We start from the raw sequence: 15,580 nt of genomic DNA, 5'->3' as shown, positions 1-15,580 counted from the left end.
TCATTCTACTTTGTAGCAGGAGTTTTGTTTTTCTTTCTTTTTTCTCAAATAGGGGTTGAGGGCAAGGAGAAAAGGCATGTTTTTGTTGATTAAAAAAAATTAAGAAGTAACACACACACAAAATAAAATAAAATAACTGAGGAAACAAAAGTACAAGTTTCTGAACATATTATCAAGTTGTGCATACCAATTATATAACAACTGGGACCAGACTTCCTCAGCTTGACACTGGACCTTGAATACCGGAGAAGACAGATTTTTATGCATTAAAAGAAAACATTTAACAACATTAAACTAGGATTAGGTGATCTGCTTTTTAATTAGAGAAAAGATTAGGAGCTTTCCTAGTTGGGATGGGGAGAGAACAGGTACAATTACCTAAAATTAGAAAAAGGTGTCACACTCCCCCTCAAGTGTTGGTACTCAAAGTAATTTATTGATCATTAAGGGACCAGTTTTCAGATAAGACATATGGGTTGCTTGAGATGTTTAATTGTAAGTAGCTTTTCTTCATCAATCTTTGTGTCTGACTGGATTTCTGGTTAGCATAACCTAGGTCTAGAGTTAAGGGTCTCTAAGCAATAAATAATAGTGGTCTGGTTTCTTAGCCACACAGGTCTAGGTTCAAACAATGCAATAAAGTTTTCTCATAATTCCCATATTTGAATAAGGTTTTCTCACAAGACAGAAATTGTACTAGATCCAGAACTGAATATAAAGGGAACCAAACTAGATCTAGAATTGATTCAAAAGATGGAGTCAGTGGAGATCTCTGTTTCCACAGTTCTCTTAATTGAGAAGTTAGGAAAATGCTCTGTAAATTTTAAAGCAGTGTGTAAATGCGGGTGAACTGATATAATTCAATATCATGTCATGTCACATACAATGTAAATTTTCAGTAGGTGTAGGCCTCGCCATCAGTAGGAAGTCATTCTTTTGCCTGGAACTTTAACACAATACTAGACAACTTTGGTGACCATGTATTTCCCTACACATATATTAGGACAATATAGTCTTGGCATTTTTCATATTCAGATCTATAGTTATGCCTAGCCAGTACACAAAAAAGATCTCTCAGGTCAAAAAAATTTTTTTAAACCTTACTTGTACTTTTCTTAATAGGCAGCATATTAGGGTCTTTTGATATTGAGGTTGGGGTACATACACTAATTTTACTTCTTTATCTAGGCAGCTAGAGCCAGTGCAATGCAAATTACTTTTAACATTTAATAAGCCTCAAAGAGATGCTTAGTAGCACTAGAAGGGTAGACTGGATGTTGTGAGCATCTTCTGACTTGTCTTCCTGCCACTTCAGGTCCATGAACTCCTTAAGCAAAATAACATCCTAAATTAGTGGAAGATGCAATAACTCTTATGAGAGTACAAAGGAGAATTTCTCACTGGGGGCTGGGGCAACTGATGTCTTATAGAAGAAGTAAAACTTGATTTTGGCCTTGTAAGAAGAGTAGGATTATAGGAGCATAATGTAGAAAAGGAAGGGAACTTAGAGATTATCTTTTCTAACTTTCTCACCCTAACATTCCTCAGAGAAATCAAATGATTTGCCCAAGAACATATGGAGATTTGACTAGGGACTTAAATAAGAGCAGATGGGAGATGGTATTCTAAGCAGAAGGAACAGAATGTGCATTGTCTACTTAGGAAATAATAAGCAGATATATCTAACTATAACTAAAAGACAATGTATGGGAATAGAAGAAAATTTATTTGAGTAAGTAGAAACCAGATTTTAGAGAATGTAAAATCCTGTGTTAAAACATTTGGACTGCTTTAGTTTCCTCACAAAGTAATATTTTATTATATTTATTTATTATATTGAATTTGTTTAGTTGGTCTTCAATTAATGTGCATTTAATTTGTTTCCATTTCTTTGCTATGACAAAAATGCATTAGTATTTAAATTAAAATGAGAAGGGGGAGTGGAGCCAAGATTGTAGAGAAAGTACGTAGATCCATCTGATCTCTAACAAATTACCCTGCATAAAACTATGATATAACACCTCAAAACTAATTCTAGAGCAGTATAATCCACAAATAAAGCAGGGTGAAAAAATATGGGGGGGGGACTGGCGGGGAGGGGTGAAGGGCCCCCTGGGGCACATCCTGGGGCTCTGCCCGGACTGGCTGGTCAGGAGGTGGAGCCAGATATAGCTTGAGAGCCATACATTGCTGACCTCTGCCCTAGAGACTAATAAGGGAGTCTTTCCCATTCCCCACCAAGACTAGTCTCTCTTAGGTTGAGTTGAGGTGCCTTTAACTTGTCCTCAAGCTCATCTGTCCTAATCTGCATCACTGATACACTTTCTATTTACTGTTTATTTTGATGAAGTGGCTTACTATCTATTTGTGATGATCTTTTGTGCAACCAGCATTTGAAGCCTGGCACTCTTCCTTTGAGAGCTTTCATGGTAAGAGACATTTTTTCAGTGTCCCAAAGTGTTGTATACATAGACTGAAAATATCTGAAGTGTGATATACTTCTAGTTCAATGCCTCTTGAAGTTAGGAGAGCAAAAGCACAGACACCTGGCCAGGGTCTTCTCCTTCCCCACAAAGGTTTAGAAATGGCCTTCTCCCCTTGGATGCAGATGGGTTAGATTTCAGATCAGATATTTATTCATATCCACAGAAGACAGATGTATAATTTTTTTGGTATAGTCCTACTATACATCTCCTAGAATACTTGATATTAAATTAGCCTGGTATATTTCATCATATAAACTTTTTTGAACATGATCAATACAATCTATTTAATTTGATAGTTTTATATTGTATTGTTACATCTTTGTTAAAGAGCCTGTTCTATAATTTTCTTTTATTGTTATGTTTATCTGGTTTAAAAATGAATACTCTATTTGCCTTAAAAAAAAGCATTAGGTAATGTCCTTCTATCTTTCTCTATTTGTATTTATGAATAATTTGTGTAACATTGAGATTATTTGTTCCTGGGAAGTTTGAAAGAATTCTACTGTTTAGTATGGGAATATAAAGGGATGGGGAGTGGAGTCAGAGGGCAAAGCACATGCCATCTAAGGTATATAGTGCTATTATTCCCAGGAAAGGGTAGAGGGGAATGACAGCAGAGTGTGTTGTGTCTGGCTTGGGCTAGATATGGCATCTTCACTGGTCAGGAGTACAAGGCCCCATGGTGGGGAACTTAAGCGCTGCTGGCTGGTGTCAGAAGCAAAGGATAGAGTAAAATGTTTCAAAATATTGAACCAATGATGACAGTTTCTTCTACCCAGAGAAACAGAGTTTAAATGGTTTCTTTATTGAATTTAGAAGTCACTTAGGGGATACACAGATATACAACTACTTTGATCAGCAACAAGTATGTTTCTAGACCCCTTTATCTTGGTATATGAAATCCAGTTCACTTTTTCCCCATGTTCCACAATCAGCTTTGGTAAGAGTTCTGTACATGTTGCTTCATCTGTTTCTAAAGCATTATCATTTCCTTTTTGTTTGGCATAGGTTGATGTTTTAGTTTTTTTCCTATGGGTGAATTTTACAGGACTCTTATGTTTTTTTCCAACTTGATTGCTCACATCCCATAACAATACCTTCCCATCATTCCCTCCTGTGAGAAGCAAATAGGAATCTGGAAGGAAGTGCACTTGTGACACTCCCAGTATGTGGCCCTTAAACCCTAGTTCCTGTTCACATTTGACCCCCAACACTCTAAAAATTCTGACTTTACCATCTTCAGCACCACAACTAAAAACATTCCCACAAGTTGCCACGGAGAGACAGTGAGCTAGGGCAGGATTAAAGAGCTGACCGGTTGCCTGTTCTCCCATCTCTTCTGTTTCATTCTCTTGTAAGTTTGTCATCCATAGTGGCCGAGCTTTCTGTAGGTTCCACAGCATTACCTTCAAATAAAAGTCAAAAGTCATGTATAATAACAACTCATGTTACTTATAGCTCTTTAAAGACTACAACAACTCAACAACCCTAGTACAAGTATTATTCCAATTTTATGGGTGGGGAAATGAGTTCTAAGAAATTCTGTGACCAGTCTGTGAGCACAGACTTCCTGCTCCAAGACCAGCACTCTATTCATTATGTTAAGACTGCTGCTAGTCATTCCCCACATACAACAAATAGTTCTAGACATTTTGCTCAACAATCAAATGTAGTCACTTAGTCTACTTAAATTAGCTCTCATATCTGATAGAATTTGAGGATGCTAGCAGATCCCATCCTGAGATGAGAACAGGGTCCCTGAGAGAGAGAGACAAGTAGAGCCCTGGGAGTGGTTACACCCCAACACAAGAGCATTGAGACGTAGTGTCCCATCTCCCCAAGTCACCAGCCCTGCTTCCAGCTCAGTCCTCACAGCCTTCATCTGCAGAAGCAACTCCTGTGGAGAAGGACCAGTCATCCCTACCAACTACTAATTAACTACTACTTTTAGGGCAGACAAGCCAGCCTAAGCTGAAGCAGCAAGGCAGCCTGAAGGAGAGACAGGAGGTAGCATGTACCACCAAGTCAGATCACCACTATCACCGTGATCTTTCCTCAACCTCTCCTGGAGATGGCCCAGCACTCTGAATGTAAGAGCCTTGGGAATAGCAATGCTTCCAGCTCAGTGTCCTCAGCCATCATCCTGGGAAGATGCAGCCTGGTAAATTCTTCTAATTAAAGTCTTTGGCACTGTCGAATGATTCCACATCAGAAACTGATATGTTATCAATGAAATAATGTTAAAGAAGAAGCAGACTGTTTGCTTTGCTGATGTACTCTAAAAACCATGGAGCTTCTCTATCTGACTTGCAGCCTGAACTTTCCCCATTAGAATGTGAGCTCTTTGAGAGCAGGGACTCTTACATTTCTATTTGTGTCCCCAGTTCTCAGTACAGTGCTTTGCACATAATAAGACATATTAAATGCTTCATTCATTTGCTCTATGGGCTAAAAATCTTGACCACTACCACATAAGCCAGTGTGATATTATCTTGGCCCTCTTATAAGAACACTGGGATACTTAATGTTCCTGTACCAGTAAAGACTACTCTGTCCATCTCTTCTTGGGAATCCTCCACAAAGGATCCATAAAGCTCATACTGAGGGCTTTCTTCTTCTAATTAGAATTTAATTAAAATCCTTAGGAAAAATTGCAAATAATTTTTCAAGGAGAAACTGAATGCTTTCTAATTATTTATCCCAGTAATATTTTAACGTTCCAAAGAATATTCTCAGGTAGCATTTCTTCAAGATGACTGTACATATTGTAATGGCATTATAAAAATGTCTTTTGAATTCTATTTGGTCCCCCTTTTGCTATGGTTGCCTTATCTTGTATACAGTAGGATCCTTTAGGGCAGGTACTCTGTGCTTTTCACTATATAGCACAGTGCCTGGTACATAAGTGCTTAATAAAAACAATCTGGGACAATTAGGGGATTTAGTGGATGGAGAAACAGGCCGGAGATGGAAAGTTCTGGGGTCAAATCTGGCCTCAGATAACTTCCTGTGTGACCCTAGACAAGTCACTTAACCTGCATTGCCTCACTGTTACTGCTCTTCTTTCTGGGAACTGATACTCAATACTGATGCTAGGACAGAAGATCAGGGTTAAAAAAACAAAAATAAAAACAAAAATTAATTTGATTTTTTTCCAGTTAAAATCTGGCACTGTGTACTTATTAACATGAACAGTATGTTATACTGGGAATAGACTAATATCCAAATAATCATGGTCTTAGACACTCTTGTAGTCCAGGAGAACCTTTGGTTTTCTAGTCTAGTCTTTTTTAAAAAATTTCTATACTTGGAACAATCTAAGCTAGATATGTCTAACTTCCTAGCTGGTTGGCAGTTACTTGTCTCTGACCTCAGAAGAAGAAAACTAAGCAGACACATGAAAGCAGGGTTCTTTTCCCTAATAAAAATATTTGAGGACCTTTGATCTAAGAGTTGCCAAGATCTAGAGCTGGTTCCATCAGTCATGACACCCAATCTGATCTAGGAGTTTCCCAAAAGCATGGGCTTTGAGTCCTAGACCACTGTTAATTCCTTTTTACTGCTATTGCCTGAGGTTTCCTGGTGATATACCTGGTTGTGTCTCTTTCTTGCTTTTTTCCAAGCTGACTTTATAAGTGTCAATGAAAATCTATAAAACCAATTTAAGTCCATTTAAAAATAAAGTTACTAAGCTTTTGGCAAGAATTTTGCATTTGAATCATTTATTTCCTCTCCTCTGTCTAAAGTGAAGACATATTGAGTTTTTTCCCCCCTTCTCAAACAGGGTAAAGTATGGCTAAAGTTTTATTAAAACTTTAATAAACTTTAATAAAACTTAACTTTTTTTAAAAAAAAGTTAAATTAAAAAATTTAATATTTTCCATGAATACCTGGACATGCATAACTCTGTTTAGAGTCAAAAGTGAACCACTGCATAGCTGGGCCTGATACCATTGGTGCTATTAGCAATCAGATTTTATAATTCAAGAAGTCTTTTCTCACCTTATAAAAAGGCCATTTTCATAAACTTGTTCTTAAAAGAGTTGTGACATCTAGTAGCTACCTAATGTCTCTCCTGAACTTGTGCTTCTGCTTGCAAGGCATTATCCTGAAAATCCTCTTATGTGGAGACTGTTATATTTTATTAACAGCAGGCAAGCATGAAGCAAAAAACACATTAAGATCAAAGAAATATAAAGGAATCTAAAATAAGAGATTAAACACTAAAACTAAATGAAGTTAAAGTAATTGAGAAATAAAAGGAAATTCTGAAACTGCTGAAAAGCATTTGGCTGTAACTTAGATCTTTTCAATACTACCCAGGATCCTGCATTACCTTTTATATTTGCCACCCTAATATCCTGACTACTTCTTCCCCTTATCAGACACTCCAAAATATACTGTACCTACAAAATAATTTCAATTGCTTGATCAAATTCATGCTTTCCTTAAATCACCCAAAAAACATTTTCTCAAGAGTTTTCAACAATGGTTGGCCCGAAACCCCACTGTCATTACCAATGATTCTGGATTCTCAGACCATTCTTGTCTTAGCTGAAAACTCTTTCTTTTAGTTGCCACACCCTTTAACTTTCCCTAAATATTGAAAAGCTGGTACATTCAAATTCCTGGACAAACCACTTGGCTATATTTGTCAGTATCTGAAGCTGAGACTTGGGGCTCTTTTTTGGGGGAGTGGGAGGGAGAAAAGAAGACAAGGAGCACAAAAAAGAGTGTCTCTAGTAGAGATGAAAACAATTTAGGGAGTTTTACTAGATATAAAGAAAGGGAGAAATAGCCAAAAGAGCAGACCAAGAGAGCTCCAGTAGAGGTAGAAAGTATAAGATTACAGTTTCCATAGTTCAAATATGATAACATGTTTAGGGTTTTGCAAACCTTAAAGCACTATATAAATATTAGGTGTTATTATTCACCATCTATCTAAAATGAGGAGGAATAATTCAGAATGGCTGGGAAAACTAGTAGATGGGGGGGGGTTTGAAAACAATGGTTAGCATCTAACTTTCACAATAAAATTCAAGGGTTTTGGAGGCTGCTGTTTGTTTTGGGCTTTTCTCTTAAACTATATGTCTTTATCATTTTTAATCGTAACACTGCTAAGTGGACTGAGAATCAAGCCCAGAGATGGGAGGTCCTGGGTTTAAATCTGGTTTCAGGTACTTCCTAGCTATGTGACTCTGGACAAGTCACTTAACCCTCCTTGCCTAGACCTTACTTCTCTTCTACCTTAGACTCAATAAGCAGTATTGATTCTGAGATTTAAGGTAAGGGTTTATTTAAAAAAAAAAAAACATCAAAAAACCTAAAGGGGTTTAAAGGTACCATAAGGATAAAAGAGATTATAGAAATCACCAGAATCAGAATTGAAGGGACTTTGCTATCATTCATAGAATTAAGAGTTGGATGAACTTTGGAGACCATCTAGTTCAGTGGTGTCAAACTCAAATAGAAAGAGTTCCCTCCAGGCTGCATACTGACTTAGAATACCACAAATTAACATTATCTATGTTGCACTGCATTTTTATTTATGCTGTTAAATATTTCACAATTGCATTTTAACCTGGTTTGGCATGGGCTTTAAATTTGACACCTCTGAACAAGTCTAACTTCCCACTCTATTATAAAACTTGATAAGCTGAGTCACCTTGCCTTTACTTAAATATCCACAAGGAAGGGTTTTACAAGGTATCCATTTGTTTTTCTTATACAGAATTAAAACCTTCAAATGACTTCTACCTATTACTTCTGAAGTACTCAATATAAGTATATTATGACAGTTCTTCAAAAAAATCTGGAGATAGTTATCATATCTCCCTTACTTACCTTTTCTCCAGGTTCATTATCTCTAGTTTTTTTGCATTAGATTTTTTTTTTAACTCTTAGTCTCCTGGTTAACCTTAAAATGTGCCCAGGGAAAAGCATAGTATTCTACCTGTAAGCTAATCAATAGATTACATTAGAATTATTACTTTCCATAATTCTAAAGCAAAATGTGGTGCTCAAAATTAAGTGATTCAGCCACTTTTAGCTTCTGGTTCTTTAGGTTAAAAGGGGCATGTGGTAATGCTGTTTTGAGTCCCCTCTCCCACTGGTATAAACTCGAGTCAAAAAATTAAATCCCTATAGCCGAGGGAATGATTCTTTACCAGTATACTGACAAGGAGGAAAAGTCCATAGTTCATAAATAGGTAAGGAAAGTTGAAGTAGGGTAGAATAGAAAGATCTTTAACTCAAATCACTAAGTTGATGTGGTAAGCAATAACTGGTTTAGTAATTACCCACATACTGATTTGCAAAAATCACCTGCATGTCTAGTCCACATGACAACAGGCTCTGAGGTCTTTGAGGCCGAAAAGCAACAGAAGAACAGATGTTTGAATGCCTTCTCAGGGACCGGCTAACCCTTTTGTTTTCCAAGTCTAAGATTTTGATTGCTCCAGAGTCATCTGCAGAAGCTAGGAGGTTTTCAGTTTCATTCAATGAAAGACAATTGATTTCCTCTTCATTCACGTGAAAATCATCAATGGAACCTTTGAGGGATCTGACATCCAGAATGCTAATGACTTCACCATGTGATGCATACAGTTTGTTAGGATAGGTAGGGGAGAATCTGATACAGGTAACATCATCAGTCCCTTGGAATTGTATCTGTCCTACTGGAATCCCTTCTGGACTCCAAGTTGTGAGGTCACCACTCTCTGCTCCTGAAGCCACCAATCCTTCTTTATTTGCATCCAAGCACAGAATAGAAGAAGAATGTCCACCAGTCCACTTAACTGCCATAATAGTTCAGAAGAGTCTATGAAGGAAAAAAATAGAAATCTTGCTTTTTCTTTAAAAACTTAATTATGGTAGATGAATATAATAGTGTAGTATTTAATCCAAATGTTAAAAAAGGAAAGTCTTAAAAGTCAAGTTTAAAATGCAATAATTGTTAATTAGATGAAATCTGAGACAGAAATATCTGATTGAGTTGGACAAAAAACACCCCACTTATAATTCTTTACTTTTGCATCATACTTTATGCTTTTCAAAATGTTTTTACATATGTGACCTCATCTAATCTTCAAACCAATACTGAGGTGAATTGTTTGGTTGTTTTAGTCATGTCTGACTCTTTGTGAACCCATTTGGGGTTTTCTTGGCAAAAATACTAGAATAGTTTGCCATTTAACTAGCTCATTTAAAGATTTAAATTGAGAAATTGAGGCAAATAAGGTTAAATGAACTCAGATGAATTTTCCTGACTCCAGGCCTGGCACTCTAGCCACTGCACAACCAATCAGTCCTTATTTGTAAAATAAAGAGAGGGCCTTCAAGGTACTTAGGCAAGTCCTTTCCTTATTTTACAAATGAAGTAAAGTGGAACAAGGACACAGAGTTGCCTAGTTACTTGCTCAAGGTCATTTAAACAGCATAGGATTGGAAGAGTTAAAATTCTGAGGCTGCCACTTATCTACCTAAGTACCTTTGAGCAACTTGTGTAAACCTCTGGGCCTCAGTTTCTTCATTTCTAAAATGAAGCTAGACCAGATGACTTCTAAGGTCCTTTTCAACTTTAAAAGTAAGAGAGACAGGATTAGAACATGGGTCTCCTTTTCATTTTACCATGTTACTTTTGCCTAAATGATACAGTGTAACTTTTCAGGATGTGTTGGCTGCTTACTCTTAGTTTTTTAGAAGTTAAGTCAATTAGGACCAGGGCCCAAGCGGCCTTGCCTTTAGTGTATATTGGAATGAGGTAGTGATGGCATACCAAAGATGGCATGCAGAGCACTCTCTGTGGGCACATGACCAACCCCCTTGCCCATTTGGTTACTAGAAAGGCAGGACTTGGGTGGAGCTGCTCCCCTCCCCCTCTCCACCATGCCGGATGACATTTTTTCACATTATCCACCCCTCTGTCCAGCAGCCCAAAGGGAGAGCTACCTCCTTCCCCTGTGTGGGGGTAAGGGCGGGGGCAGGGCACACCCAACACTCCATGGTGGGGAGGGACAGGGCATGCCATCTGGGGGAAGGGCAGTATGGCCTGGAGGGTGGAATGGGACCTGGCATTCTGTCTCTGAAAGGTTCGCCATTACTAGAATAAGATAATGCAACACTGCCAAAGGTATGCCTGCTTAAGATAATACATTTGAATTTAATCCAGGATCATACACTGTTTTGTAAACTTAATAAAAGGATCTAGCAGCTGACCAAAGTTTCTTCTTTGGTTGTGAGTTTTGATATAATGAAAACGAAAGATGAACTAAAAATTCATGAACCTGGAGGTAATCAGAAAGGATGATTTTAGAATCATAGGATGTTAGTTCTAGAAGGGCCCTAATCATAGCTGTATAGTAGGAAGATTTCTTTTGTGGAATAAAAGGTAAATGGGAAAGAGGACTGAGTAAAGGTAGGAAAATAAGGCAAGTTATTACAATAAGTCTAGTTGAGACAAGATGAGGGCTGGATAATAGTCTTTATAACAGAAGCTGAAAGGAGGGTACAGATGTGAAATATATTGTTGAGGTAGAAATGATAGGACCTATCAAGTGACAACATTTGTACAACTCAGTGGAATTACTTGTTGGCTCTGGGAGCAGGGAGGGAAAGAAAATGAATCATGCAAATATGGAAAAATATTCTAAAAAATAAATAAAATAAAAATAAAAATAGCAACTCCAGTGCTTTTCTACATAATCAAATACAGCACTTTTTATAACATCAATAAAGTGTAAGGAAAAAAGGCTGCAAAAGTGCAATTTATTATTACAAGAGGACACTGATCAATTAGGGACTGAAGCAAATAAAATCAAGGAGTACCAGGGCAGCTGGGTAGCTCAGTGGATTGAGAGTCAGGCCTAGAGACAGGAGGTCCTAGGTTCAAATCTGGCCTTTCAATTCAATTCAATTTCAAATTCAATTCAAACACTTCCCAGCTGTGTGACCCTGGGCAAGTCACTTGACCCCCATTGCCTACCCTTACCACTCTTCCACCTAGGAGCCAATACTCAGAAGTTAAGGGTTTAAAAAAATAAAACAAAAAAAATCAAGGAGAACCCAAGAAATTAAATGACTTAAAGGGAAAAAAAAATAAAGATTTCCATTTCTTTGAGTTTTGATGCCAAATATTCAGAGGTATAGCTAAAAATTCTGCTACCAAGAACCAGAGAAACACACCAAATGAATACTTTTAGCAGCTAAGCTCTTCTTTTTATTTTTCTGGTCTTTCCCCAGCTAGAATAATGGTCTTGGAGTCAAGAAATCTTTCATCTTCCACCTCAGACATTTACAAGCTGTGTGATCGTAGGCAAGACACTAAGCATCTCAAAACCTGTGTTTCTTCATCTGTAAAGTGAGGATAACATATCAAAGGGTTGTGGGGAACACACTTGGCAAACCTCAAGTGCATTATAGAAGTGAGTGCTATTGCTATAAATCTTGAAGACCATTCATCAAAAGCTGCCATTTTTACCTTGCTTTGATAATTTATTTTTTTATACTTATGTGGTTTGCTTGCATTCATCCATATATACTGGCTAAAGTTTGCCTATGCAGGTTCTATATCAGTGGTTCCCAAACTTTTTTGGCCTACTGCCCCCTTTCCAGAAAAAAAAAATTACTTAGCCCCCTGGAAATTAATTTTTTTTAAAATTTGAAATAGCAATTAATAGGAAAGATAAATGCACCTGTGGCCATCACCGCTCTCCTAGATCGCTGAAGCACCCACCAGGGGGTGGTATCACCCACTTTGGGAATCACTGTTCTATATCCTTAATTAGATTTTAAATTCATCTAGGGTATGGACTAGATCTTTTATTAGCATTCTACAAAGAAAGTACTTACTTAACAAATGTTTGCTAAATATCATTCTAGTTCTTTGGAATTTCCTTCATAGTGTAATGCTGACAGGCTGACAAAGAATTATAGCAATTCACTTTACAAATGAGGAGATGGAAGACCAGAGAGGTTAAATGAATTGCCGAAAGTCACAAAGGAGAATGCTGTATTTGGAACCAGAGTATTTGGGTCCAAAGCTTGGCTTTTCCACATGTTCCCAGAGTGACCTTGGGCAAGGCACTTACCTTTCTGTTATAAATAAGGTTTCCTTATTTATAAAATGAAGGTCTAGAGTCCCTCTAATGTCCTTCCTAGCTCCATAGCTATGAGGAGTGTGGCAATTAAAGAGTAAAGAATGTCTGGCTTTAAATTTTGCTTCTGACCCTTAATAGCTAGGACTGTCAGCAAGTTATTGAAAATATTTGAGCCTGTTTCATCTGCAAAATGAATACAAAGTGGTTGTGAGGATCAAACAGGATAACATATATAAAGGGTTTGCGATTGTTAAAGCAATCTAAATGGGAATTATTATTATCCTATTAAGTGGGACTTAGTCCTAGGTCTTTTGATGCCAAACCCAGCATACTTTCTACTATGCCATGTTGCCTAAAATATTCTCTGAAATGGATCAACTAAGTTTTGAAACTGCAATTCTTAATGATCAGTTTTAGAAAGTTAATAAGCTGTCATTCTAGTTTTAACAAATTATCCTAACCAAAACCAAATGAATTTCCTGTAAATATTTTCTGACAGGAACAAGCATTAATAATTTGGTGTCCTATAACAGGGACATCTAGTGAAAGCCTCCCTTAAACTTTAAGTCCTAGAAGAAAAACAGGTTTCACAGCTAATTCTGTGAATCATAGAGGTGAAGTTAGCTGCCCTTCCATGATAGAATAAAGTGGAGACTTTTAATGGGTGTGTCAAACAAATTGATTGCCAAGCAAGAAAGGCCAGAATCTCCCCACTTATTAGGGGTAGATCTGAATTTATTGAGTCAATCAGTATTTATTGGACAGAGACTTATCCTGACATTTACCTCTGTGTTCCTGAAATTGTCTTCAGTAGAATCAAGGGGAATTATTCATTAGTTTGTGAAGCCCTCAAATGCCAACTTCCACCAATGTTTACTGTTAATAATCTAATTAGAATTTGGGAGGAAAGAATGAGAAGAGAAAAGCTACCAGAGTGTCTTGTACACAAGGACTCGATAAATTTTGTTTAATGTTATACTATCCGAATTAAATTAGACCTTGACAGTACTTCAGAAATAAATCACAACCATGATTCTTGTTCTTATATAATAGAGGATGAGGATTGCTGAAAATGGGGCCACCCTCTACCCAGCTTCTCACACTTCTGTTGGTGAAATTTTTTTTGTAGAGTGGGAGAAAAAACTTCCCTGCCTTTCCCTGCTATATCAAGATTAACAAGTCAATGTTGAAAAAAATTCAAACAACTGCTGATAGGGTTAAAAATATTAGAAATAAATTACCCCTTAATACCTGAGATGTAATCGCACAAAGGCAAAGGAAGTTTGGAGAAGAAATAGTTGTATTTGGATTCGGGCCATTTCTCAGTAAAGTACGCCTATGCAGAGTGTTCCAGTAAAGACCTATGGACCACTGGGGTTCATTTAAATCCTTAGGCAATTCTAGTTATAAAGAAAGGGGTGTGATATTTACCACCTTGCTGTTCTTTCTACAGAAAAGCATTGCTCCAAAAGATGGTCAATTCCTATATTCAATTAACATTAGAATAGTTTCCTTGGTATGGGTACGTGATCACCCTACGTTTATAATGTAGAAAGAGTGGTAATCAAACACTCGTCAATCCTTTGCTAGTGGTGCTCTTTAACTTAGTCTTTTCTAGAAAAGGAGTGAAAAAGGAACCAGCCTATATGGCCCCAAATTATTATAATGGCTTTATCCTTAAAAGTATAGAGATCTATAGTTATTTAATGTGGGGGAAGAGGTTTGGAGGAAAAACAACTAAAGTAATATTCAAAGACTGCATGTCAAATTACTTTGGCAAAGAAGTTGCAGGTTCTTTCCTCCTTCCGGATTATAGATAATATAATTACAGTATCCCATCTGGATTATAAAGATACTATATTTGTATATAATATCTATTTGTATACAGTATCTGTTTAACCTTATATGGGATATTATAATTTATAGATACAAAGCGCAACAGGAAGGTATCTAAAAAACTTTATTTACAAGTGTTTTAAGGTACCTAATTGGTTTACTAAAAGGAACTTGTGTAACGTGAAAAAAAATTCTTTAATAACTAAAGTGGCCTTAAAAAAAGTTATTAGACTGTCCGCCTTCCTCTCCCCGTGCCTCAGATTTTCTGCAGCCCAAGGCAAATCATCTAATTGTATTTCTTGGTATGTGTCCCTATGTTGTTCTTTATACAGCAAAACACCTAAAAAGCCCGACCAAAGAGGCATTCCTTCAATGCCCATGAAATTATTATCGAGTAGGGGGCAATTCGCCCACAGAGAAACTAAATAACCGGTGCCTCTTACACTACGATCCCACAAAACCATCTACTGGTCAAACAACATATCCCTGGCAGGGAAGGGGCAGGCTTTTGGGCGGCGGGACTTAAGGCCAGACTGAGGAGTTCAGGTCCAGGCGGCTCCAAGGGCACCAGCAAGCAGCCCTGGGCTTGGAAGAAATAATCCCCGACAAGAAAAGAGGCAGCCGATAGAGCCAGCGAAGCCAGAAAACCCCAAAAGCGGCGAGACCCGAGCAGCCCAAGCCGTTACCTGTCCGAACACCTGGACTTCACGGCGCCTGCTGATGATCTCATGGCCCAGCGCCCAATCCTCAACCGACCCACCAGGGATGGGCTCCTCGCTGTCCGTTGTCTTCGGATCAGTCACATCCGGGTCCAAAAGGAGCCTAGCGAAGGGCCAACGTCCTCGCCTCGTGCCCTTAACCAGCATGGCGGAGCCGCAGGCGCGCTGCTGGGCGGCCGCGCGAGTCGGTCGATTACTGCGCCTGCGTTCAGCCGCGAGTAGCCAGAGAAAAGGCGCGGGCAGAGGGAAGGAAAAGGAGGGACGGCGCCGTTGAGGCGACCGCGCGGACGCAGCGTCTCTTGCCCATAGTGGGGCGGGGCTGGCGGACGCCCCAGTGCGGGCGGGGGCGGGGGTTCTGCGCGGCGGTTGGCGGGGCCAAAGAGGGAGCCGCTCCTGCCTCCAAACCGGACTCGGCCTCCTGGGTAGAGACGGCGGGAGGCGG

The 15,580-nt window shown here is 38.4% G+C and overlaps 1 protein-coding gene across 5 annotated transcripts; it reads right to left on the bottom strand.

Moving 5' to 3' along the window:
• Nucleotides 1–3,270: 3,270 nt before the first annotated feature.
• On the bottom strand, nt 3,271–15,189 carry WDR53 (WD repeat domain 53). Of its 5 annotated transcripts, none has more exons than XM_044666712.1 (3): nt 15,106–15,189; nt 8,811–9,306; nt 3,271–3,892 (listed from the first exon to the last, which is right to left on the bottom strand). In XM_044666712.1, exons 2-3 carry the CDS (start codon nt 9,288–9,290, stop codon nt 3,299–3,301), a joined length of 1,074 nt encoding a protein of 357 aa, XP_044522647.1. In that variant the 5' UTR covers nt 9,291–9,306; nt 15,106–15,189; the 3' UTR covers nt 3,271–3,298. The 5 variants fall into 5 exon arrangements, with proteins under 5 accessions (XP_044522647.1, XP_044522649.1, XP_044522648.1 ...); XM_044666716.1 differs by having other exon boundaries at nt 3,755–3,892; nt 8,786–9,306; XM_044666714.1 differs by lacking the exon at nt 8,811–9,306 and having other exon boundaries at nt 15,106–15,152.
• Nucleotides 15,190–15,580: the final 391 nt, after the last annotated feature.

The sequence above is a fragment of the Gracilinanus agilis genome, chromosome 3, assembly GCF_016433145.1.
Source record: "Gracilinanus agilis isolate LMUSP501 chromosome 3, AgileGrace, whole genome shotgun sequence".
In the NCBI taxonomy this organism is placed as follows: Eukaryota; Metazoa; Chordata; class Mammalia; order Didelphimorphia; family Didelphidae; genus Gracilinanus; species Gracilinanus agilis.
The sequence above is the reverse complement of the archived record's forward strand: the minus strand, read 5'-3'. Positions and strand labels throughout refer to the sequence as shown.

Coding starts and splice junctions, on each gene's coding strand:
- WDR53 (XM_044666712.1), bottom strand. CDS start 9,290: ATGGCAGTTAAGTGGACTGGTGGACATTCTTCTTCTATTCTGTGCTTG. Junction 3,893..8,810: donor CATGTGGACTAGACATGCAG/GTGATTTTTGCA, acceptor TTTTATTTGAAG/GTAATGCTGTGGAACCTACA.